This window comes from Thermobia domestica, chromosome 8 (assembly GCF_964235325.1).
Source record: "Thermobia domestica chromosome 8, izTheDome1.hap1.1, whole genome shotgun sequence".
In the NCBI taxonomy this organism is placed as follows: domain Eukaryota; kingdom Metazoa; phylum Arthropoda; class Insecta; order Zygentoma; family Lepismatidae; genus Thermobia; species Thermobia domestica.
This window is the reverse complement of record NC_137461.1, coordinates 246,836,717-246,859,293: the sequence shown is the minus strand read 5'-3', so window position 1 is coordinate 246,859,293 and position 22,577 is coordinate 246,836,717. Positions and strand designations below refer to the sequence as shown.

Below are 22,577 nucleotides of genomic sequence, written 5' to 3'. Positions count from 1 at the left end.
GAAACTTTGAATTTCAATTTTATATTTGAATGCTAGAAGTATACGAAATAAAATTAATGAATTAGAACTACTTTACATAGAATGCATATTGTAAAACATATAATTATTGTTGAGACATGGTTGTATTCTCGTGAAATTGAATACTATAATATTAATAACTATAAGTTCTATGTGTGTAGGGACTATAATCGTGGTGGAGGAATACTTGTTTATATCAGTAAAGAATAAATTTGTAGACAATTACGTATTATAGATAAAGCGTATAGTGTACTAGAAATACAAAATTTTTATCTAAGAATTTAATTCTTTTAGTATATATAATCCAAACAAGAATATCGTTAATGAACGGTTAGATGACATGGACATTGTGTTAACTAGTTGTAAACATTCATCCATTCTAATGGTAGGGGACTTTAACATTCACACATTAAACTGAGATTCAACTGAAACTTCAAAATATGTACAGTTTTGTGGAAATTATGGCCTCTTTCAGGCAAATATTAAATATCCGACCAGGCTGACTAAACAGGAAAACCCTGATAGATCATGTATTAGTAAGAGACTTAAGTGAAGTGGTTTCTGTTAATAATATATTAGCTGATATAAGTGACCATAATATATTAATATGTAACATCATATTTCAAAGAGTTCAATATTATATAAACAATATAGAACATTCACGTTTACCTAAAATAAATTCTAATAAACTAAATAATTATTTTAGGAATACAACACTTTCTTTTAACTACTAATTGTATTGATGCGCAATGCAGTAAATTGATAAAGTATATGACAGAAGGGATTGGAATATCTAAATATAAAAGTACGCATAAGGTCTGTAGGAAAGGATATAAACCTAAGTCTCCTTGGATAAACGAGGAATTTTTGAGTTTAGTAAAAATGAGAGATAAATTTAAAAAAATCTCTTTAATTAAAAAATTCTCAGATAATATAGATAAACACAATGAACATAGAAAACTTAGAAATATGGAAACAAAGTCGGGACGGCAACTGAAGAGCAAGTATTATCACAAAAAATACAGGAATCTTTGACTGGCAGTAGGAAATTTTGGGGCGATGTTAAAGAAATATTAACTAATAAGATAAATAATGATATACATTCCATACAATTGAAAATAGGAAATACCTTAGTTGATAATGAACGTATATCAAATGTGTTGAATGATCATTTTGAAAATGTTGGTAAAACACTAGTATCAAACATACCCTTACTGGAAGATACAGCTTTGAATACGGGTATGCTATACAACCGCCCATTTGGTTTTACCCCAGTTACCTACATGGAAATTATTAGAACTATTAGTTCGCTAAAGAAAAAAAGAAATCAGACAAAAGATGGATTACGTAATGAATTTTTAATAAATTATAAGGACGCCATAAGCCATACTTTATCTGAAATAGTAAATTTTTCCTTTTCTCTAGGCGAATTTCCAATGCAATGTAAAACTGCCAAAGTCTTTTCAATTTATAAAGGTGTAGATAAGTTAAATCCGAATAATTATAGGCCAATATCAGTATTAAGATGCATTTCCAAATGAATTAAGAAGTGTGTACATAATAGAATGGTAACTTATCAAGAATCGATAAATTATTTTTATAAATATCAATATGATTTTAGGAAAAAATCAAGTACCTTAAATGCTGTAACTGATATAGTAGTAGAAATTCAAGAATGTTTGGATAACAATAAACTTGCAGCAGGATTGTTTATTGATTTAAAGAAATCATTTGATACACTCAGACATAACATATTGCTTCAAAAGCTAGAAAATGTAGGATTCAGAGGTGTATCTCTTTGATGGTTTAAAAGTTACTTGTCTAATAGGTTACAATATGTCTTAGTAAATAGAAAAGAAAGTAATGAGGCTCAAATAGAGTATGGTGTTACACAAGGTTCCATATTGGGACCGTTACTGTTCTTAATTTATGTAAATGATATTCATCTGCTTAATCTAAGAGGTAGAATAACTTTATTTGCTGATGATAGTGCTATATTCTATAAAGCTGATATTATAGAGGAACTAATAACTGTACAACAAGACTTATCTACATTATATCATTGGTTGTGCATAGACTGGTTACCATTAAATTTAGAAAAGTCTCATTATATAATTTTTCACAAGTCATTGTCAAAGATAATTCTGTCTAACAAAATTCGTATTGAGAATTCGAATACACTACATATTTAGGGATAATAATAGATCAACATCTAACTTGGGAATTACATACTAAAAATTTAGAAAAGAAAGTAACTCCTATTTTAGGTATTATGTACCGCTTTAGAAAAAACTCTAACAACGAACTTAAAAACAATGATATACAATGCATATATACAAAGTCATTTGATATATTTGTGTATTAAATGGGACCATGCTAATAAATTAAAAAAAAACACTCATAATTACAAAAGAAAGCCATTAGAGCAATGTATGGTCGACCTATGGACCATCCAAGTAAGAATTTATTAATGGAATCAAATATACTGACATTCGATTTGTTAATTAAAATCCAATACTGTATGTATGTCCATAATGTACTGTCAAATAATATACATAGTAATCTATTTTTAATAAAGAGGAAAGAGGTACATAATTATAATACTAGAAAAAATGATATTGATGTTGATAATGTTAATACAACAAAGTATGGTATAAATAGCGTTAAGCATAACATTACACAAACTTATAATAGTCTGCCTAAAGATATAAAGGCTATAAAAACATTATCTTTATTTAAAAAAGAAATTAAAAAAACACTTTTGGAATAAATTTGCTGAATAATCTAGTAGCCATAAAAGTGTTAAATGAAGACAGGAGATACTGACTCATTACTACATAAAAAATAGAAAAAAAAATCTTAGTTCCTGAAAGTGAGCTATTGCTTGTTGGGACAATATTTTCCATCTTCTACTATCCACATGTTATACCTGTCAGTCATAGGGAACTTGGGGGACCAGTTCCCTTCGTAATTTAGAAATATTAAGTGTGGGAAATCTGGAAGACCGCTTTCCCTATTAATGACGTATATTAAGTATGAGAAATTAGGATATTATCAAAATAAATTGTAGGAAATTTGGATTTCCAATTTTCGTATAGTATGGTATTTCTGTTACTCTTTGTATTTTTTTCTTTTCTTTCATTTCCTCTTATTTTTTAAAGGACATGTGTTAGTAAAAATATGTTTAGATTGTAATAGTATAATATATTAAGAACAAATGTAGATATCTTGTATAAATGATCCAGCACTGGTCTATATTCTGCAGCATCTCTTTTGTATAATAAAAATAAACAATATTCTATCTGAAAGTGTTAAAGTGTATTTAAACAAAAATACTATAACTAATGTATAGTGTTGGTAAAGAAAACCAAAGGAAACTAGAGAGAAGGTTATATGTTATTGGTGTTTTTATGAAAACATAATAATAATAATAATAATAATAATAATAATCAGAGAGATACATTTAATACATTTAAATGAAAGATACAGACAAATGTCGCTCACGAATTGTGTTCAAACAGGACACTGATGTGCTAATACTAAATTCCTTTGTGTCTCGGCCCACTTAAATCTCTTGTTGACTACCTTTTATGCCAAAGTAAACTGCCAGTACCTAATTACTATATGATTCTGTCTACCTATTATTCAGTTAGAAATTTAGAAAACGTCCCAATTTCACTGTTTAAAAATGTGGTAACTATGTAAGATTACCACTCACCTCACAGAATTCACTTTAGCTTTACTAAGTCCAGTAACTTTAGCATTTAAAAATCTGAAGACAACATGTATTGGACCATGATTATCACCAATTACAATTTCTGGTATTTCCATTGGGTCAATGGATGGAATCCCGAGGGAAGGAATTCCTAGAAGAAAAAAGAAAAAGTTTGTACTACCTTGTTCTAATCATGAACAATATATTATAATAAAGAGCAAAAGGGAATAAGGGTTAATCGAGGATTCGCGCGGGAGAGTGATACTACCGAAAGTAGGAACTAAATACACGGTTTTGATTGCTTGCCGTTATATTTTTTTGCCACGTAGCACACATATAGCTGAAATCAAACCCTTGCTGCTGTCGGTCCCAGTGGCCGAGCGTTCTAGCGCTACAGGCTAGTAACGGAAATTGCTTTTTGATTGGGTGCCTAAGGAAAGTGTTTTATATTTTTAAGAAAAGAATCATAATAGCATAGGAGAAACTCCGAAATATATAGTGTGATACCTAGAACTAATTAGAACAGAACAGATATTTGAGCACGCTATACTAATTCGCTTTCCCTATAACATACACAAAATCCGCCAAAATCAGTCCACGGGAAATGCCCCAAAAATGTCGATCGAATATAACCATCGAGATGCTCCTCAATTTTCTCAGGTATAATTACACTATTGCTATTATTTGACTGTTACAGCATTTAAATTGTTACAATTTCGTAAATTTTGTTCACCTAATGAATCAGTATCTAGATTTAGATCTCTAAAAAATTGTTGACTTTACCAGCTTATGTTCAAAAGAGCATTAATCAATGAGTATATAGTTATAAAATTTTATTTTAATTTTCATACCAGTAAATTAGTGATGAAGTTTCAAGACTTAAGCTGATATTTTAATAAACGGGGTTTGCTTGTCTACATAATATACAAAAATAAACTATTCACAAAAGAAAAAAAAAAACTTAAAAATAACTCAGAAAGAATTTTACGAAACGTGAGGTTTCAGATAAATCATGTTCTCCGTTCCAGCAAGTAATGTAGACTAGAGAAAGTTTCGGACTTTTTGATTTTGTGTCTGGGCCTTTTATTTGATATAAAACCTTCATATAAGTTACAAATACTTGCACCATTATCAGATTTTGTTTCACTTTTTGATTTTTCCCTTTGTTCGTTCAAGAATTCAGCGAGTAATAATGAAGTCAAAGAATAGTCAACTTACATGTGACCTCGAAAAGCTCTTGAGACAGCATTGAGAGTCATCATGAGTCTCACAGTATTTTCTCCATAAACACTTTCAAAAATGTAATTTAGACCAAAACCTTCCATTAATGTGCCAATCGCACCTATGATATCCATCAACAAGTGAAACGACCCCAACATCAACATTGTGTCTTCAAGTTCAGTTCTGAATCTACTATCATTCAGGATAATCGACTCTCTCTAGAACAATGGCTGGTCAAAGGTAGTCACTGGGGTGAGCTTATGAACTATAAATTGCCAATATATGTCCAAGTAGACGGAAGACAACTCATGTTACTTGGTAACATACCTATGATGGAAAGTATCATTACAGAAGATATCTTAAACTCGCCTGAAATATAAATATTTTCAATGGCCCTGACCAGCTTGTGGTACGTGCATTGAGGTACCATGCTGCCTTCCATAGGATATCTTTTTTTTTTTCAGTTTTCTCTTGGAGCTTAGGTAATTCTTCAAACATTAAACATGATGATATCTTGGATTTGATAAACTCACACATGTTAATTGTTGCCATTTCTTTCACGTCGTCATCTGAAATATTATTTCGTGGAATTACTCGTCTCTGTCGTTTATTAGTTGGTGTTATTGAAGCCATCATTCCAATTCCATGGAATGTATCTTGACCTCTTAATGTTTGCAAGTTATGATCAACATTATCTGCCTCAAATATAAGTGTTTCATTTCCATTTATTTTAAGTAAATTTTCTTCTGTTGCTACCGCTGCATTCTGCTCGAACTTTCTGACTACATCGTACGAAAAGCAGAAGCTAAAATGGTTTAATCAACCTGGGGTCAGGAACGATAGCCAAATTGCAAGTGTTAATTATCATGGAGCTAGTACACTTCTAGGACTACAGGCCTGTATTATACATTGATCAACACTAGATATCTTCAATTCATTATTTGAAGTAAATATTTTAGACATAAGTATTAATAGGCTTGGAGGCAAAAAATCTTGAATGTTCTCAGTATTTATTCTATTAGCAGGAGGGTAAAATTCTTGCTATCAACGTTCATTGTTCTTATATCACATATAATAAGTCTTGCTGCTCTTTCATTAATTCTTCTCTTCTCACTTTAATAATCCACACTGTGGTTTCTTTTGTAATGACCTCTTATGATAGACTTTGTAGATTTCTTAGTAAGTACACTGTCGCCAGTACCTTCCTTCTCATGGAAATATATATATATATATATTCTTTGAAAAGTGACCAATTTAGATTACATGTACTTACGAGAGAATGCTTTCTCACTAGAATCCTTTAAATGTTCTTCCATTAATGCTTTAAGATCTCGTATGGTAAACTGATTATCCTGGTGTTCTAAGAAATAATGTACTTTGAGGGATGTTTCTTTTAATTTTTCATTTTGTGGTTTTCCAAATACAACTGCTTCTTTGCTCCCAGTATCTGTCCTTTTTTCTATACGGGCAAGGAATATACTTAACGGATCGAAAATTTGATCTACAAGTAATGTGATATATAACGTCTGCGACAGAAAGATCAATACTTTAATATCCTAAGCGTTCTTGTACTTGAAGAGACCAATCATTTTTCCTATTAGCACAAATATCACTTGCTGTTTTAGGGAAATTGTTTCTTTTCACACTGAAGGACCCTGATTTAGGTAAATGCTTGTTTTGTCCACAGAACTTGTCCATACAACTTGTCGGCAGAATGTACAATCAGTTTGGCTGTTAAAAACCACCACTTATACGACACCATTTTTTAATTGCAGGTTTCACATCACCCGAAGCTTTTCATAAGTATCCTTCAGTGTATTTTTGGATCAGAAGATCCAATATATTTTCATCAATCATTTTTCTTGTAGGCTTTATATGTAGAGAACTACATATAGTGTAACCAAACCCAAACTATCACTTAACACAGTATGATGTGCTTATTCCTTTGAAAATACAAAAACTCGATTTAGGGGTCGTTCAAAAAAAATTTTTGTGGCCTCTGATCAAAAGATCCAATGCATTTTTCAATCAAAAATTTATTGTACGCCATAGAGGTAGTGTAAAATTAATTGTTGGCGGAAATCGCAATCTTTTGATTCTTTAAAATTCCGGTTTATCCGTAAACGTTTGCGGTAGGAAGAGTGCACAAACCAATTACCTGAGGCACTGATATTCAGTCATCGTAATTTAGCAGCCCTATTAATTCCTTCAGCGCCTTTATTAAGTCAATTAGTTTGTCTGTTTGTTCGTCACTTTCACATACAACACAAACGTTTGTAATTGACACCATTTCTTAAATGGTTTGTAATAACTTCGCAGTTTGGATTTCCCAGTGATCTACGTTTTATTCATTTTTATCGACACATGAAACACACAACAAAACAGAAAAAATAATTATTATAAAGATTGTATTTAAATGAAACACAATATGATGTATCACATTACATAGAAGAAACATAATAAGCATGGAAAATTAGTATTAACCCGTGGTTTTTTACTCGAAAAAGTTATAATGGAGCCACACCGAAATGTTTTCTCTTTCCACGACAGCCATTTTGAAAATATGTTTCCGTGTCTGGATTTTGACGGATTTTTAGTATATTGCATTTTAGCATGTTATAGTTAATATACAACACCAGTCGTCTATGTTCCAATTTGTTATAGGTTAAATGCTAATTCTCCTGCACTATAATATTTTTCATTAAAATAAGATGAAAATAATATTCAAAAAAGTAATTTACTTACTTTCGTGCAGATAAGTAGTAGCAGTAGTAGTAGCGGCAGCAGTAGTAATAGTAGTAGTAGTAGTCGTAGAAGGAGGAGTGGGAACGGGTTAGAAGACTCTCAGGACTCGTTTTGTTCCATCTTGAAACACATTATATAAATTTTGTGACCACATTTGGTGCATTAACATCAAGTCAAGTGTGCTAAAAATGCACAAAGTATTGCGTTATTGTGTAAAAATTGAATTATTTGTGTTAGAAATTGTATAAAAAGTTTGCAAATGGCGGACGTTGCCATTTGCAATAGTTGGCAGACACAAAAGTCGAAGTGCCTGAATTAGATTGTTAAAAATTGTCAATAGTTAAATAATAGAATTTAGTGTAGGCATAAAATTGCTAAAGCAAATGTTGAATTCAGGTAAATCATCGAATTGTAAAAATCAGTAAAAATTGAAATCAAAATCTAGAAAGAGATCCAACGGGTTGAAGAGGGCCAGCTACCCAGTTTGTCAGGGTGTAAAATTGAGAAAAAAGTGAAAAATAAGTGAAATATAGATATGTAGAATATTTTTAGATGAGTGTAGATGAATTTGGGTATAAATATAAATGTGTGTAATGAATGTAAGATGTGCACTTTTCACTTCTTCCTCTTCCTCTTCTGCGCAACACACCAGGGGATGTTGGCAATACCACAATCACCGGTGATACTCTGAGCCACATTTTATATTTTATGTTATTTCCATCAAAATTGCGTACATTTTTATACAAATCATAATTAGAAAGAAGAACAAAATTGGCATTAAATTCATAGTCTATAGGGTCCAATTCTTATTATGTGGTGCAGACAGAGAAAATATAGGCACACTAGTAACATTATGAAAATTAACTATTTAACTTTGGAAAATTATAACACCACTTGACTAATCAGGAAATAATCAAATAAAATGAAACAAAATTAATGAAAAGAAACTGTAACGAAATCAGGTCGTTACAACCGCAATACTTTCTGTTTGTAACAATAACCTGTGTATATCATTCAGTCAAACTTTGATTCCTACGTCAAGAGAGTTTACTGGAGTGACAATTAGAAAAAGACGTCTTTCAGTGCGCAGGTTATCTAGCCATGAGCTCAGAAATATCATCCCCATGGAGAGTTATTTGAATCACGCAAGCGGATTTTATCGTATTCGTCTTCCGTTCTTCCGTTACTCCACACAAAATTTTTGAGCAAAAAAGAATTTTAGAATTGCGTTTTCCTTTTCTTTTATTGCTTGCAATAGATAGAGAGATTATCTTGGCCAAGTGAATGGATTTAGTGAATCTATTATCATCACGAGGAACGGTAATTTTAATGGTAGATAGAAGAAGTTTCACTTTCCGCCGGTAGGTGGCAAGAAACATCCTTCAGCGGTTGACATCTACCAGACGAAATTCAAGATTCTAGTGGGTCCTACTTTTTACTGTCTATCAAGATTTTGTTTATGAATTGAAACAAATGATAATACAGTGTTGCAATGTTAGGGGTAAGCGAGAAATGTATTGGTGTTTCCCTTTAACTCCGATAACTTTTTTTTTCAGGTAACCTTAACAAAATGTGGCTTCAAGTTGTCCGAATAGAAAATTAAGGCATATCCGCGATTTACAAATGCCCATGGTTTAAAAATCTTCATGTACAGATCTCTGATATTACTTTAAGCTTTAGGTCTACGTTTTCTATAGGCTCATTGCTGAAAAAGACGCTAATATAAATCAACAAGCTAATCAATAATTACGGAGAATAGATAAGTGTATTGCTTGTTGACCGAGTAGCACGTAGTCCAGAATAGATGGTATCCTGTGTAGCCCATCCTTAATAATATATAAAAGATCGTGTGTGTGTGTGTGTGTGTATGCGTTTCTGTCATCAGATTTTAGGACAAAAGTGAATCAACTAGATCCACAAAATTATGGGAATATATATATATATATCTTCACCAGTTCTGATGGCATACGAATCTTTCTTTTTATTTCTTTTCGAATTTCAACTCGAGGAGGATTCGCGTGGAGGTTACACGCTTTGGAGATTTAAACAGTACGGAATTTATCAGAAGTCCTCAAGTTAGACAACACAGGCTACTCTAATGCTTTCCAGACTGCATACTAAGTTCGTGCGAAGGAGGCAATGATTTGCTAGTCAAACATATGTGAAGTTCAGTTGATGTTTTATCAGTTTTTGTTTTTCAAAGTGGATTTATGTGTTGCCAACCACTGGTATTGGTGTGGTGGATTTTCTATATAGTTTCAGTAATTCGGAACTAACACAAATTGTACGTTGCCTCTCGAAATCAATATTGCACACTGTCCAGTTCGTGACACATGGAGAAGATAATACTCGCTAGTACGTGAAAACAATGACCATATGTTAGGACACCATCTAATTGAATTTGAATGTATAACAGGAGCTTACGGATATAAATATATTGCTTATGAACACGTATGAAATGCGTTCTGAGAGATTCATCACTGTACTTAAATTAGTTAAATCTCCATTGTGTTGTCCGCACGTTATTTGGAAGATCGCTGTCGAAAATTCGGCGTATTTTGTTTTCTTCCCGTTTCACTAGCATCTGATCTCAGTTTAAACTGGTGAGGCATACAGGAACATATAAAACTGAGTCGAGTTTCCCCTTTTAAACTGATCTTACTAATCTTTCAGATCTACAGCGATCACAATATACGGGTTATAAGAAGAAACACTCACTAAAGTAGTTTCATTTCTGATATTGAAACGAAACATACAAGGAACCCCTTCTTTTAAGCCACGTGGGAAGTTTTTAAGTACCTGACTACATTTTGTTCTTCGGAAAGTACGTGAAATAGATTCTGTGACTCAAGAATCAAATTATTGTTCCGAGATCGTGTCTTTTGTTAGTGTTGAAGTCAGGACGAGAAATTTGTTAATTTATTAAGATTACATACTGAAAGAAGATACACGTTAATGTTAACATTTTTTTTTCTGAAAAGTAGAAATATTGAAATGCTATTATGATACTTATTAACTTTACCCTTGATATTTTCCACGTTAAGGAAAATCTCCTAAAGCTAAATACATGCTACGAAACGTTCTCACGTCTGTCGCAAGTAAACAATGCATGTGAAGTAACTTCACAAAACAAAACAAAGGAAAATTACTATCCCATAACGTAAATTAAATATTTTGAGAATTATTTATTTAAGAAGGAAGTATGTCGTACAATAATCTACACTGTTACACTCGACTTTCAATTGGATAAAATTCATTCAACATCTGGGGAAGTTAATAGATAGTGTAATAAGTATAAAAATTCAAGTACATGAATAGGTTAAAATAGGAATAGCAAACAAAAAGGAAAAAGAAAACAAAAGAAGCAAAAATACACAACGGACATTGGATATAAAAAAAATCCTAATACATTCTAAGTAATACTTTTATCAATGGGGATATATATATATATATATATATATATATATATATATATATATATATATATATATATATATATATATATATATATATATATATATATATATATATACAGGATGTTTCAAAAAGACACGGCAAAAATTCAGGGCAGATTCCTTACGGGTAGACAAGTAAAAACGTTAATATGAACATATGTCCGGAAATGCATCGTTACAGAGCTATATCCACTGATACCACCTGACGGTGTGAAATAGTCACCTTCTGTGCGGAACTGTTTAACGACGTATTACCAGAGTGTCGTGTGTGAAAGAATATGCAACACAGGTTCGAACGAAATTAATTAAGCCGATTGCGCGTTGAATGGTACAAGAATCAGAACAAACACGCGCAAATAATACATAATAATTGGTACTTGTAATGTCTGTATTGGAAAGTGCAACACTAATACAAATAGCAGTGAGAAAAACGCACCCAAAAATGCAATTACACATGCTCATCAGGCATAAGAAAATACCATAACGAAAGCTTCGTGCAGGAGCTACAACCCAAGGAATGAACGAGGGAAATGTTGAACGCAAGATGTCTCGCGAGTAGGTGTGGAGGAGTACCATGGCTGACAACAAGAATCATTGCTAATGGACAGCATTTCTAATTAGATTAGTTACAAGTTAAAACTTAGCATTTGCCGAAAGGTGCATGAAGCTTTGGATGCACTCTCAGATCTAGGAGGCCACTGCAACATTAACATCTCGAAGATATTTAAGGCAGATAATTTACTGTAATTGGAGCTGGGTACAATGAGAGTCTTCCAGTTTTGCATTCGTCTTACCTCAGCACTACATGGTAATAAATGTATTATTTTCTACAATATTATTGTCTCATGCTTATATCATGCTTGTACTTCATTAGATGTTATTCTCACCCTTCCATCACCTCTCTGTGTGTATATGTATTTAATAAATAAATAAATCTTATATACTTGTACACCTCTTAGACCAGCCACATTAAACTGCAAACTACCTTTTCTATAAAGCACTTACCCGAAGAAAGGGCAAAACCCTTTAGCGGGACGACGGACAAAAAAAAAAAAAAAAAAAAAAAAAAAATGAGAGGCGATACTTCGCTGGTTTCCCATTGGAGGCATTGTTTTCTCAGTGTCAAGTCCAGGCTGTGATTATTACGTATTTGTGGACGCAAGTACGGCAAGTCTCAGCAACGGGCGAGAGAGTGGGAGAGATTAAGGGTTTCACTCGAGTGGAGACTGCATTACCGTACACATTAGTGTACATATTTTTGGAAGCTTAGCTTCATCATTCATCTTTTCATTTCGACACACTGTTTCAGTCATTACCTACACCGTGACTTATGGCGTCTCAACCGGTCATATGACAACATTCTGGCTTACCACCTATAGCACCGGAACCTTCTTGCTCATCCGGGAAACCGCTTAGACGACGTTGCCATTCTCTGGAAAGGATTTCTAGCAGTCAGGGTTCATCAGCTCGTCAACGTTCTCCTGTTGCATCCACAAAACTACCACCCACTAAACGTCAACACAAGCTAAGCGATGCCAGCTCTGAGGCATCCATGATCATTGACATTCAGGATGACCGTCAGTTTCCAAACCTGCCTCTTCCTAGTCGACCAACCATCCATTCTTTCCTGCTTCAGAACTTTGATCCAAAATTTTCAAATCCAAAACTACTTTTAGTACAGATCACAAAATACATGCCTCGGGCGAACATCACTCAAATAGTCAAGACTAGGAATGGCATGGTTATTAAGACGCCTGACCCGGAGTTTCTCCGTACGACACGGAACAAGTGCAGCTTTGAGATTTTTGGCTCCAAATCCACCATGACAAAGCTTAGCGACCAACGCCCGAAACAGCCACCACCACCGAGGAAATCACCAACATTGTCTGTCGTTATACGAGGGGTAGATCCAAGTTAGAGTGACGAGGAGGTCTTTGAAGATCTCAAACTGGAAGGGCACAATATCATAAAATGTATCCGAATCAAAACCGATCATGGGTTGACCTACATGGTGCGAGTTCTTACAAGCTCTCAACAGACTATCGATGAGTTACTCACCCATGGCGCCTATATCTATAAACAGCACCATCGTGTCGAACCATCACGCACCTCCGCTCCTTTACCCCTTCGCTGTGAACGGTGTCAGGTATATGGTCAACACTCTACTTCCCAATGTAGAAATCCGTTCAAATGTGGTTACTGTTCCGGCCTACATCCTACAAGAAGCTGTACAAATTTACAATCACCTCCAACCTGCTCCACGTGTCAGGATCATTCTCACCCGACATACAGTTACAAATGCCGATCTAAACCAGCTCCGGAACCAACAAAACCAGAAACTCTGGCACCATTACGCATACCGAAACAAATCCAATTACCCGCCAATCCAGTCTTACAACAACCTGTAACTGTCCATCAGCTTCTCACCTTCCTCACTTTCTCGCTACAAAATATCCATCCATTCCTTCGAGATCACATCGCCCAACAAATTCAAACCGCGGCTAAAGCAATTTTCCACGCCAATATCTGCCCAATATATTCCGGCAATAATGTCTATTATCACTCAAATGCACTCGAAACCGAGGTTTAAGAGTTATCCTCTAGCTATCCATATTATTATTCACTGCATTATGGCGCTTTCTTTCTTGTTCTTAAACATCCGTTCTTTACCAAAGCATAAGCCGCTCTTCGAAGCACTTTTACTCGAAGAACAAATCCATGCCTTTATCCTTAATGAGACACATCTCACATCCCGATTGTCATGCCGCATACCTCGCTTCCAACTGTTACGTCAAGATAGCACTTTACCTGCTATGCGAGCCAACGGGGGAGTAGCGATTGGGTTTTCACCTTCTATTCCATTTCGGAGTCATTCTCCGGCTCTGCACAATCTTCCTGAATACCTTATCACATCATTATACTACAAGGAATTGTATGTGACTGTAGCAACCATATACATCCGTCCTGGGCACGATATTCCGTTCAGCTTCTTTCAGTATATCTCCAATACCTTCCGAACCTACATAATTATGGCAGATGTGAATCTACATAGCCGGACACATACGCAACGGGATCGTTTCCTCAATTACATCACCAGTCATACTACTGGAGTGACTCTGCCACTTCCAAAACCGACTCGTCCCACGAATCAGACTACTCCAGATATAGTTATTGTTTCAAGCAACATATCACATCGTAGCTGTGTTAACGTTCTTGATCTTATTGGTAGCGATCATGCTCCAATCAAACTAGACATTCAGACCCGTGTAACTACCACTTCTCAGCCTTCTCCTCACCGTACTATCTATCGTTACGATAAAGCAAATTGGACTGCCTACAGATCGTATCTTCAGGATCATCTTCATCATTTACCTCCACCAACTGCACAATCAGAACTTTCTGAAACTCTGGATGCTCTGGTCAATACTATGCATAACGCCACCGACAAATACATTCCTAAGTCAACAGTTTCGACTTTTCGCCCCTCTTTACCGCCTCACTACTTACCACTGACCAAACGGTCCCGACAGTTTTATAGAGATTATGCTGCCACTGGCAACCTTGACTCTCTTCATCATTACCGACAGTTGCAACGAACGGTGCATAACTACCTTAAAGCTTACAAATTGCGATGCTGGGTCAAAGCTTGCAAAAATCTCGGTTCACTTTCACACCCCACTCAATACTGGAAACGATTCCGGCAACTTACAGGTCGCAATACTCGCACAACATATCCTCTTATCGACAACAATACTCCGCTGCATACCGATACAGATAAGGCAAATGCGTTTGCAAGGTATCTCCAGGACATCTTTACACCTCTTGCACCTGACAATCCCCATCATTCGCATCCAGTCGACAAACTCAATCTGGATTCTCCTCATCTCCAGCCTAATGTTAATCACACTCTGCCCGACAACAATCCACTTACTGCACCAATCTCTATCTCTGACGTCACTTCAGTTGTAGCTCACAGACGTAACACAGCCCCTGGCATGGATTCTATTACATATAGACACATTAAAGAAAGTCCGTACGTAGTCTTATATCTGCTTTGTCACATCTTTACCTTTATTCTTCGCACTGACTTTGTACCTGCTGACTGGAAAACTTCGAAAACTCTTATGTTTCTCAAACCACATAAACCTGTTGCTTCTGTTAGCTCATACCGTCCTATTCAACTAACATCGACCTTCAGTAAAATATTGGAACGGATCATTGTCAAACGTCTTCATTCATACTTGGCACATCATGACGTCATTCCACTCGAACAAGCTGGTTTCAGACCTTCTTTTAGTATTAATGACCAATTGCTTCGCCTCTCAAATTCCATATCTAATCATTTTAACACAGGCAATCCATCCTGCTTGGTCCTGTTTGATCTCGAGATGGCATTCGACAAGGCCTGGCATCCCGCTCTCATCTATAAACTCAAACCGCTTCGCCTGCCTATTGCTTATCTTCGATTCATCTTTAATTTTCTTAGCTGTCGACTGGCTTACGTCTGTATCAATACTAGTTTTTCATTTCCTATTTTTCTTCATTCTGGAGTTCCCCAAGGATCGGCTTTGTCGCCCTTATTATATATCCTATTCGTTTCTGATTTCCCAGCAATTCCAGATTCTGTTAAGCTCTTTCAGTATGCCGATGACACTGCACTTTTTGCCATGGGAAAAACATTTCATCAGCTCAATTTGGCTCTCCAGGATGCTATCAATGCCTTTGTTGATTGGTGCTCCCACTGGAGACTGAAAATAAACCCAGCAAAAACTCAATCTATTGTATTTCTTGCTCCGAAGCGTCGCTCCCGTGTACATCGCAACCCAACACTCTTGAACCTCACTGTACAAGATGTACCTTTAAAACCAACTCGCAGTGTCAAATATCTAGGAGTAACCTTCGATCACCATCTAACCTGGACAGCACATCTGAAAGATATCTCCAAGAAGGCGTACTCTCGCCTCAATCTTCTGAAAAATCTTGCTGGAACTACCTGGGGACTCCATACTCATACAATTCTGAACACATACAAAGTTTTTCCTCGCCCTATTCTCACGTACGGATTTACAGCTTGGATATCTGCTCCGACCTCATACTACGAGAAATTACTCATCCTGGAACGTCATGCCTTGCGAATAGCTTTTCGTATCAAATTGCCTAGTCCCACTCAAGATCTCTACCATAGACTTACATTTCCGCACATCTTATATCATCTAGAAACACTACGTACTAAATATATCACCCAGCGCTTGCACAACAACCATCCACTCCTTCAGCAAACTTTTGCCGACCACGCTCGAAGTACCTCCTCCGTTGCTGCTCTGTATCCTCCGCTCTCATTACTATTCACTTTGTACCGTTACACTCTGCCTCCAGACCACCCTGACGCCGTCTACTACGAGCCATACACTACAGCCGCTCATCTACCTCACATATGGCCATCATACGCACAGTAACACCTTCTGTACTAACAGGGCTCCTGTGTCTTCATTAATGCCTAGCGTCGCCCCTAGGCGAGAAGATAACCTGCATTTGTTCCACTAACAGAACCTATGTGTTGTGATGTGTTTCGCACTTCATTTCATCATCTCACATAATATCATTACCAGTTATTACTTCCTTCACTGAAGTATGTACCTACCTTACCTCATGTTTATGGTTAAATTCCATAAAGACCGTTACAGTATGTGCAATAAAGTTTTGGATCTACCCATATCCCCACCACTGATTCCTGCACATCGTACTACATTTTCTTGCATCTCTTCCCCTACAGAGGGCGTAACCCTCTTCGGGTAGTAGCTAGCGTGCGCTAGCTGGACAAAAAAATTGAGAGTCCCGAAGAGACGACGTTATCGTCTGCGGTAAAACATACTAAAAAAAAACAATGTGAGCTGAAGTGACAGTAGTGCTGTGAAACAGAAGTGTACATTCAAAGTAAGCAAATTGTGCTGTGGAATAGACGACGTGGTGAGAATTGACTGCACTTAGTGGTGTTAAACAAGAACGGGAAAAGTGACTACAACTTGTGCTTTGGAAGATGGGAATACGTGTTTGTGGAGCATGTGTATGTACGTATCGAAAGACAGTGTGTTTAGGACAGAAGTGAAACACGAATGCAGAATTAGCAGATATGCATTTCACATATGGATTGGCTCATGGAAATGCACTAGAAGCACGGCGTCTGTACCAGGAGAGATACCCCGGACGTCACATTCCAGGCAGAAAAACATTTGAATCCCTCCATCGCCGCCTGCGTGAATATGGAAGTTTTGCGCCCCATGCTGCTGGAAACAGTGGCAGACCAAGAGCTATTACCCCCGAGGTAGAAGAACAGATAGTGGATGCTTTTTAACACAATCCGGAGGACAGCACACGAGGAGTAGGTATGAGACTGCATGCACCTCACTCACAGATATGGCGTGTTTGTCGGCGAGCGAACCTGTATCCGTATCACCTTCAGCGAGTGCAGGCTTTGTCGCCAGCCGATCATCAGCCGAGAGTGCGCTTTTGCCAGTGATACCGCGAGCAGTGTGCCGTCAATCCAAACTTCGCATCTGCAATAGTGTTTACAGATGAGGCGCAGTTCACACGTGACGGCATCTTTAATTTCCATAAAGCACATGTCTGGTCGCCTGATAATCCTCATGCGATCAGTCAAAGAAGACATGTTCTAAATGTGTGGTGTGGTATTGTCGGCGACACTTTCCTAGGTCCATACATACTTCCACCGAGACTGACCGGAAACAACTATCGAGACTTCTTGGAAACCCACATTCCAGATGTGCTGGATACTGTACCCCTGGCTCTACGTCCAATGTTACATTTTATGCATGACGGTGCGCCCGCGCATTTCAGTGTTACAGCCCGGCAGTATCTAAATGCCGTATTCCCTGGCAGATGGATAGGGCGTAGAGGACCAGTTGCTTGGCCTCCACGCTCACCAGATATAAATCCATTGGACTATTACCTGTGGGGACATTTAAAGTCGTTGGTCTGCGCATCTGCTGTGGATACTGAGGAGACGCTACGTATTCGTATCGAAGTAGCTTACCAGCGACTACGGAACACCCCTGGTACTTAGGCACGCGTTCGTTCATCCATGCGGCGACGGGCTGCAGCTTGCATTCCGGCAGAAGGAGCACATTTTCAGCACTTACTGTAAGGTACTACAGTATCGATTTTGTGGCGCTGGTGATGCAAACAATTTACTGTTTCTGGTTGTAACTCTTGTTTGACGATGGTTCTTTGGACTTTATGACTATACCTGTGTCGTTTTGCTTTTCTCACTGTCATTTGTATTAGTGCTGCACTTTCCAATACGGACATTAAAAGTACCAATTATTATGCATTATTTGCGCGTGTTTTTTTCTGATTCTTGTACCATTCAACGCGCAATCGGCTTAATTAATTTCGTTCGAACCTGTGATGCATATTCTTTCACACACGACACTCTGCTAATACGTCGGGAAACAGTTCCGGACAGAAGGTGACAATTTCACACCGTCAGATGGTGTCAGTGGATATAGCTCTGTAACGATGCATTTCCGGACATATGTTCATATGAACGTTTTTACTTGTCTACCCGTAAGGAATCTACCCCTGAATTTTTGCGGTGTCTTTTTGAAACTTACCGACAAACTGTAAGAGGTGATTCCTCACATCAAAATAAGAAAAAAAGTTTATGTGGACCTATGACAAAAAGTGCATAGTGTCATAGCTAGGGCTGTCAAAATCGCGAAAAAGCTAAATTTCAATAGGCCCTATTTCGAATTCGAGAAACTGTGGATGCTGGTTTTTATCGGCGTAACGAAAGCCACGCATACACAATCGAAAAGTGCATATTTCGTCAATTGTCAAAGGTGTAGAGGGTATTCCGTACAGGGTGTAATTCTCAGATATGCTCTCAATAGAGTTTTCAGATATACCCTTATTTCAAGGTGGTCCAAAGTAGGAAGGTCAATAACGAACATCCAACGCTTCGGAGGGAGGGCTGAAGTGTTAGGAACCGGCAGTTCCACTTTTTTGTTGTTGTTGTTCGGAATAACTTGTGGTGCGACGTATTTCGTCACGGAATATTTCACGTTTTCTTCACTTGTAAGCGTGGAAGACAACGAGTACGAGAAACCGTGGTGCTGACGGTCCTTCATACTTCTGACATCGCGCCAAAAGATTCCGTGCTCACTACTATCAATGCTTACCATTTGCTTACATTGGACCAATCATAAAGTCAGAGCATATTTCAAAATTCGTTTAATGGCATGTCTGGGAATACCACCGTGCAAGGAATACTCTGGCACCCATTAAACATTAACGAACTATGGATTTTTTGATTGCATATACGTGACTTCTTGACTCTAAGGACCGTCATTCACAGTCTCTCGAATTCGAAATGGGCCCTACTGAAATTTGGCGTTTTCGCGATTTTGGACAGTCCTAGCTCTGAAATTATGCAGTTTTCGCGATTTTGGATAGTCCTATTTCTGAAACTATGCACTTCTCGCCATAGATCCAAATAAACTTTTTCTCTTACTTTCATGTGAAGAATTACCCCTTACAGTTTGTCGGTACACTTCATTAACACATTATATATATATATAGAGAGAGAGATAGATAGATATAAAGGGTGATCGTGCATGAATGACGGAAAATTCCGGAGATGAATATACAGATAAAAACAAGCAAAAATATCATATGAACATTCGGTCAATGCGGCTTCGTTTGGACGCTAGAGGCGTCTGAAATGTCACCTTCCAAGGCAGCAATTCGGAATATCGCAAGATCGGAGAGAAATATGAATGTCGGGTCAAAAGATATCAAAAGAAACCCCATCCGAAGAATCGAATTATGCATAAGTTATGGCGAAACAGTGGCGGCGCTAGAGGGGGCACAAAGAAAGTGAATGAAACATGGAGAAAAGTGAGCAATTTACACTGAAAAATTGTAGGCGGGGATGTTACGTGGAACATGCAGCAACAAATGTTAATGAACAAAGGCAACAATGGCTACGCTGTAGGGACACTATGGGAGGCGGAATGTAGGAATAAAGTATCTTTGTAACGGAGAGCAATAGGAATGTCGGGTCAAAAGATATCAAAGGAAATCCCATCCGAAGAATCCAATTATGAGCACGTACTGCGAAACAGTGGCGGCGCATGGGAGCTACAAAGAAAGTGTTAAACACTCGTAATGATGATACATGCAAATCGTACAAAACACGTACGGAAGATGAGGCCCTTTTTTTTTTGTAAAAACAAGAGGTATTGTACTTAACGTGGTCAATATAATGCTGTCTTAAAAAGGTGTTCAATATGTCCTCCTTGTTCTTCGAGACAGACAGTTACACGATGGCGTAAGGATTCTCTGACTTTTGGCAACAACGCTGGAGTTTGCCTTAGTGTGGCAAATGCAGCTCATACACGCTAGCAAAGATCTTCAATGCCATGCACGGGCCGTGTATACACGAGACTCTTAACGTAACCCCACTGGAAAAAATGTAGGGTATTCAGATCTGGTGAACGAGGGGGCCATACTCCTTTGCTTCCACGAACTATCTACCTGCGTGGAAATTTTTCGTTCAGATCTGCAAGAATAGTGGGACATGAATGGGAAGGGAAGCTATCATGCATAAACCACATACACTGTCGTGTTCTCAGTGGCAAGTATTTAAGTAGAATAGGTAGACCCTAGGTCAGAATCTGGAGATAAGATATTGTTTGCGTTCAATCGCTGTGGTAAGAAGTGTTGTTTCGCAACGTCGTCATCAATAATACCAGCCAACACATGGAATTGGAAACGCTGATGATGCTTCGTCTTTACAATTGCATGCGGGTTGTTGGGTGTCCATCAAGGGTCATTGCGGACATTTGTGATGCCATCCCGTATGAATGCCTCATCTGAGAACAATGTCTGTGCTAGAACTTTTCTCCGCGTTTCATTTACTTTCTTTGTGCTTCTTGGGACGCCACTGCTTTGCCATCACTTATACATAATTGGATTCTTCGGATGGGTATTCCTTTGAAATCTTCTTACCCGACATTCCTATTTCTCTCTGTTATACAGATAACGTATTCGTACATTCCGCGTCCCATAGTGGCCCTTCAGCGTAGCCATTGTTGCCTTTGTTCATTAACATTTGTTGCTGCATGTTCCACGTAATATCCCCTCCTACAGTTTGTCAGTGTAAATTGTTCTTTTCTAAGCCTTTCATTCAATTTATTTGTGTCCCGTGGCGTAGCCACTCTTTCGTCATCAGTTATGCATAACTGAATTATTTGGAAGGGGTTTCCTTTGACATCTTTTGACCCGACATTCCTATTTCTTTCCGTTACAAAGATACTGTATTCCTTCATTCCGCCTCCCATAGTGTCCCTACAGCGTAGCCATTGTTGCCTTTGTTCATTAACATTTGTTCCCGCATGTTCCAAGTAACATCCCCTCCTACAATTTTTCAGTGTAAATTGTTCACTTTTCTCCATGTTTCATTCACTTTCTTTGTATCCCCTCTAGCGTCGCTACTGTTTCGCCATCACTTATGCATAATTCGATTCTTCGGATGGGGATTCTTTTGATATCTTTTGACCCGGCATTCGTATTTCTCTCCGTTCTTGCGATATTGCGAATTGCCGCTGTGGAAGGTGACATTTCAGACGCCTCCAGCGTCCAAAGGAAGCCGCATTCACCCAATGTTCATATGACATTTTTTGCTTGTTTTTATCTGTAGATTAATCTCCCAAATTTTGCACGACCACCTTATATATATATACCTTTCGGGCCTTTTCTGGAGTTTCGCAAATAAAGAGCCATAACGTAGATATACTAATCTATCAAATAGTTGTATCGATTCTTAACGAATGGCAGCTAAAGTCGGTTTCAGATTGATACAAGCATCACTTATTAGTGTAGCAATCGATGTAACTGCTTGTTATATTTGCAGAATGATGCTAATGGTTACAAGTTAAACAACGACGTTGCCACATTGTGATTTCCCATCGCGGGTGAAGGAGGCCCCGGAAGGCAAATTATCATATAACATTTTCGCTTTACTTTGGCCTATAAAATAGTGCTTTGTTGTTTGTAGGTGCCATTTTTAGATCACCCGGTAGGAGAGAATACCTGCACACACTGACCATTAGACCAATTTTGAAGAAATTCTTCCGCTGAGTTTTTAACACACATGTTGATGTCCGGATCATCGTACTTGCAGATTGTAGCATATTTTGCTGTAAAGAAATAAACAGTAAAACAATGATGTGAAAATACAGTTAATCAACAACATAAATATATACTGCTTGAGAGTTGCTGGGGAACGCAATTATTGCATAGTTCAAATATGAACAAGTCGGGATACAAGTCAAACCTTGCTTTAAACATCAATCAAGCTATTTATCTCAGAGACAGAAAACTAACTAGAGTCATTCACAATT

The 22,577-nt window shown here is 37.2% G+C and overlaps 1 protein-coding gene across 1 annotated transcript in view; it reads right to left on the bottom strand.

Annotated features, from left to right (window-relative positions):
• The window catches only part of LOC145691990 (protein takeout-like), a 48,947-nt gene extending 26,580 nt beyond the window's left edge, over window positions 1–22,367 (bottom strand). Inside the window, exons 1-2 of the mRNA XM_081767288.1 lie at window positions 22,281–22,367; window positions 3,737–3,884 (exon numbers count right to left, since the gene is read on the bottom strand). Of these exons, the coding sequence (XP_081623414.1) occupies window positions 3,737–3,884; window positions 22,281–22,329 (197 nt within the window). The 5' untranslated portion in view covers window positions 22,330–22,367. The remainder of the gene's footprint in view (window positions 1–3,736; window positions 3,885–22,280) is intronic.
• Between the last annotated feature and the right edge of the window lie 210 nt (window positions 22,368–22,577).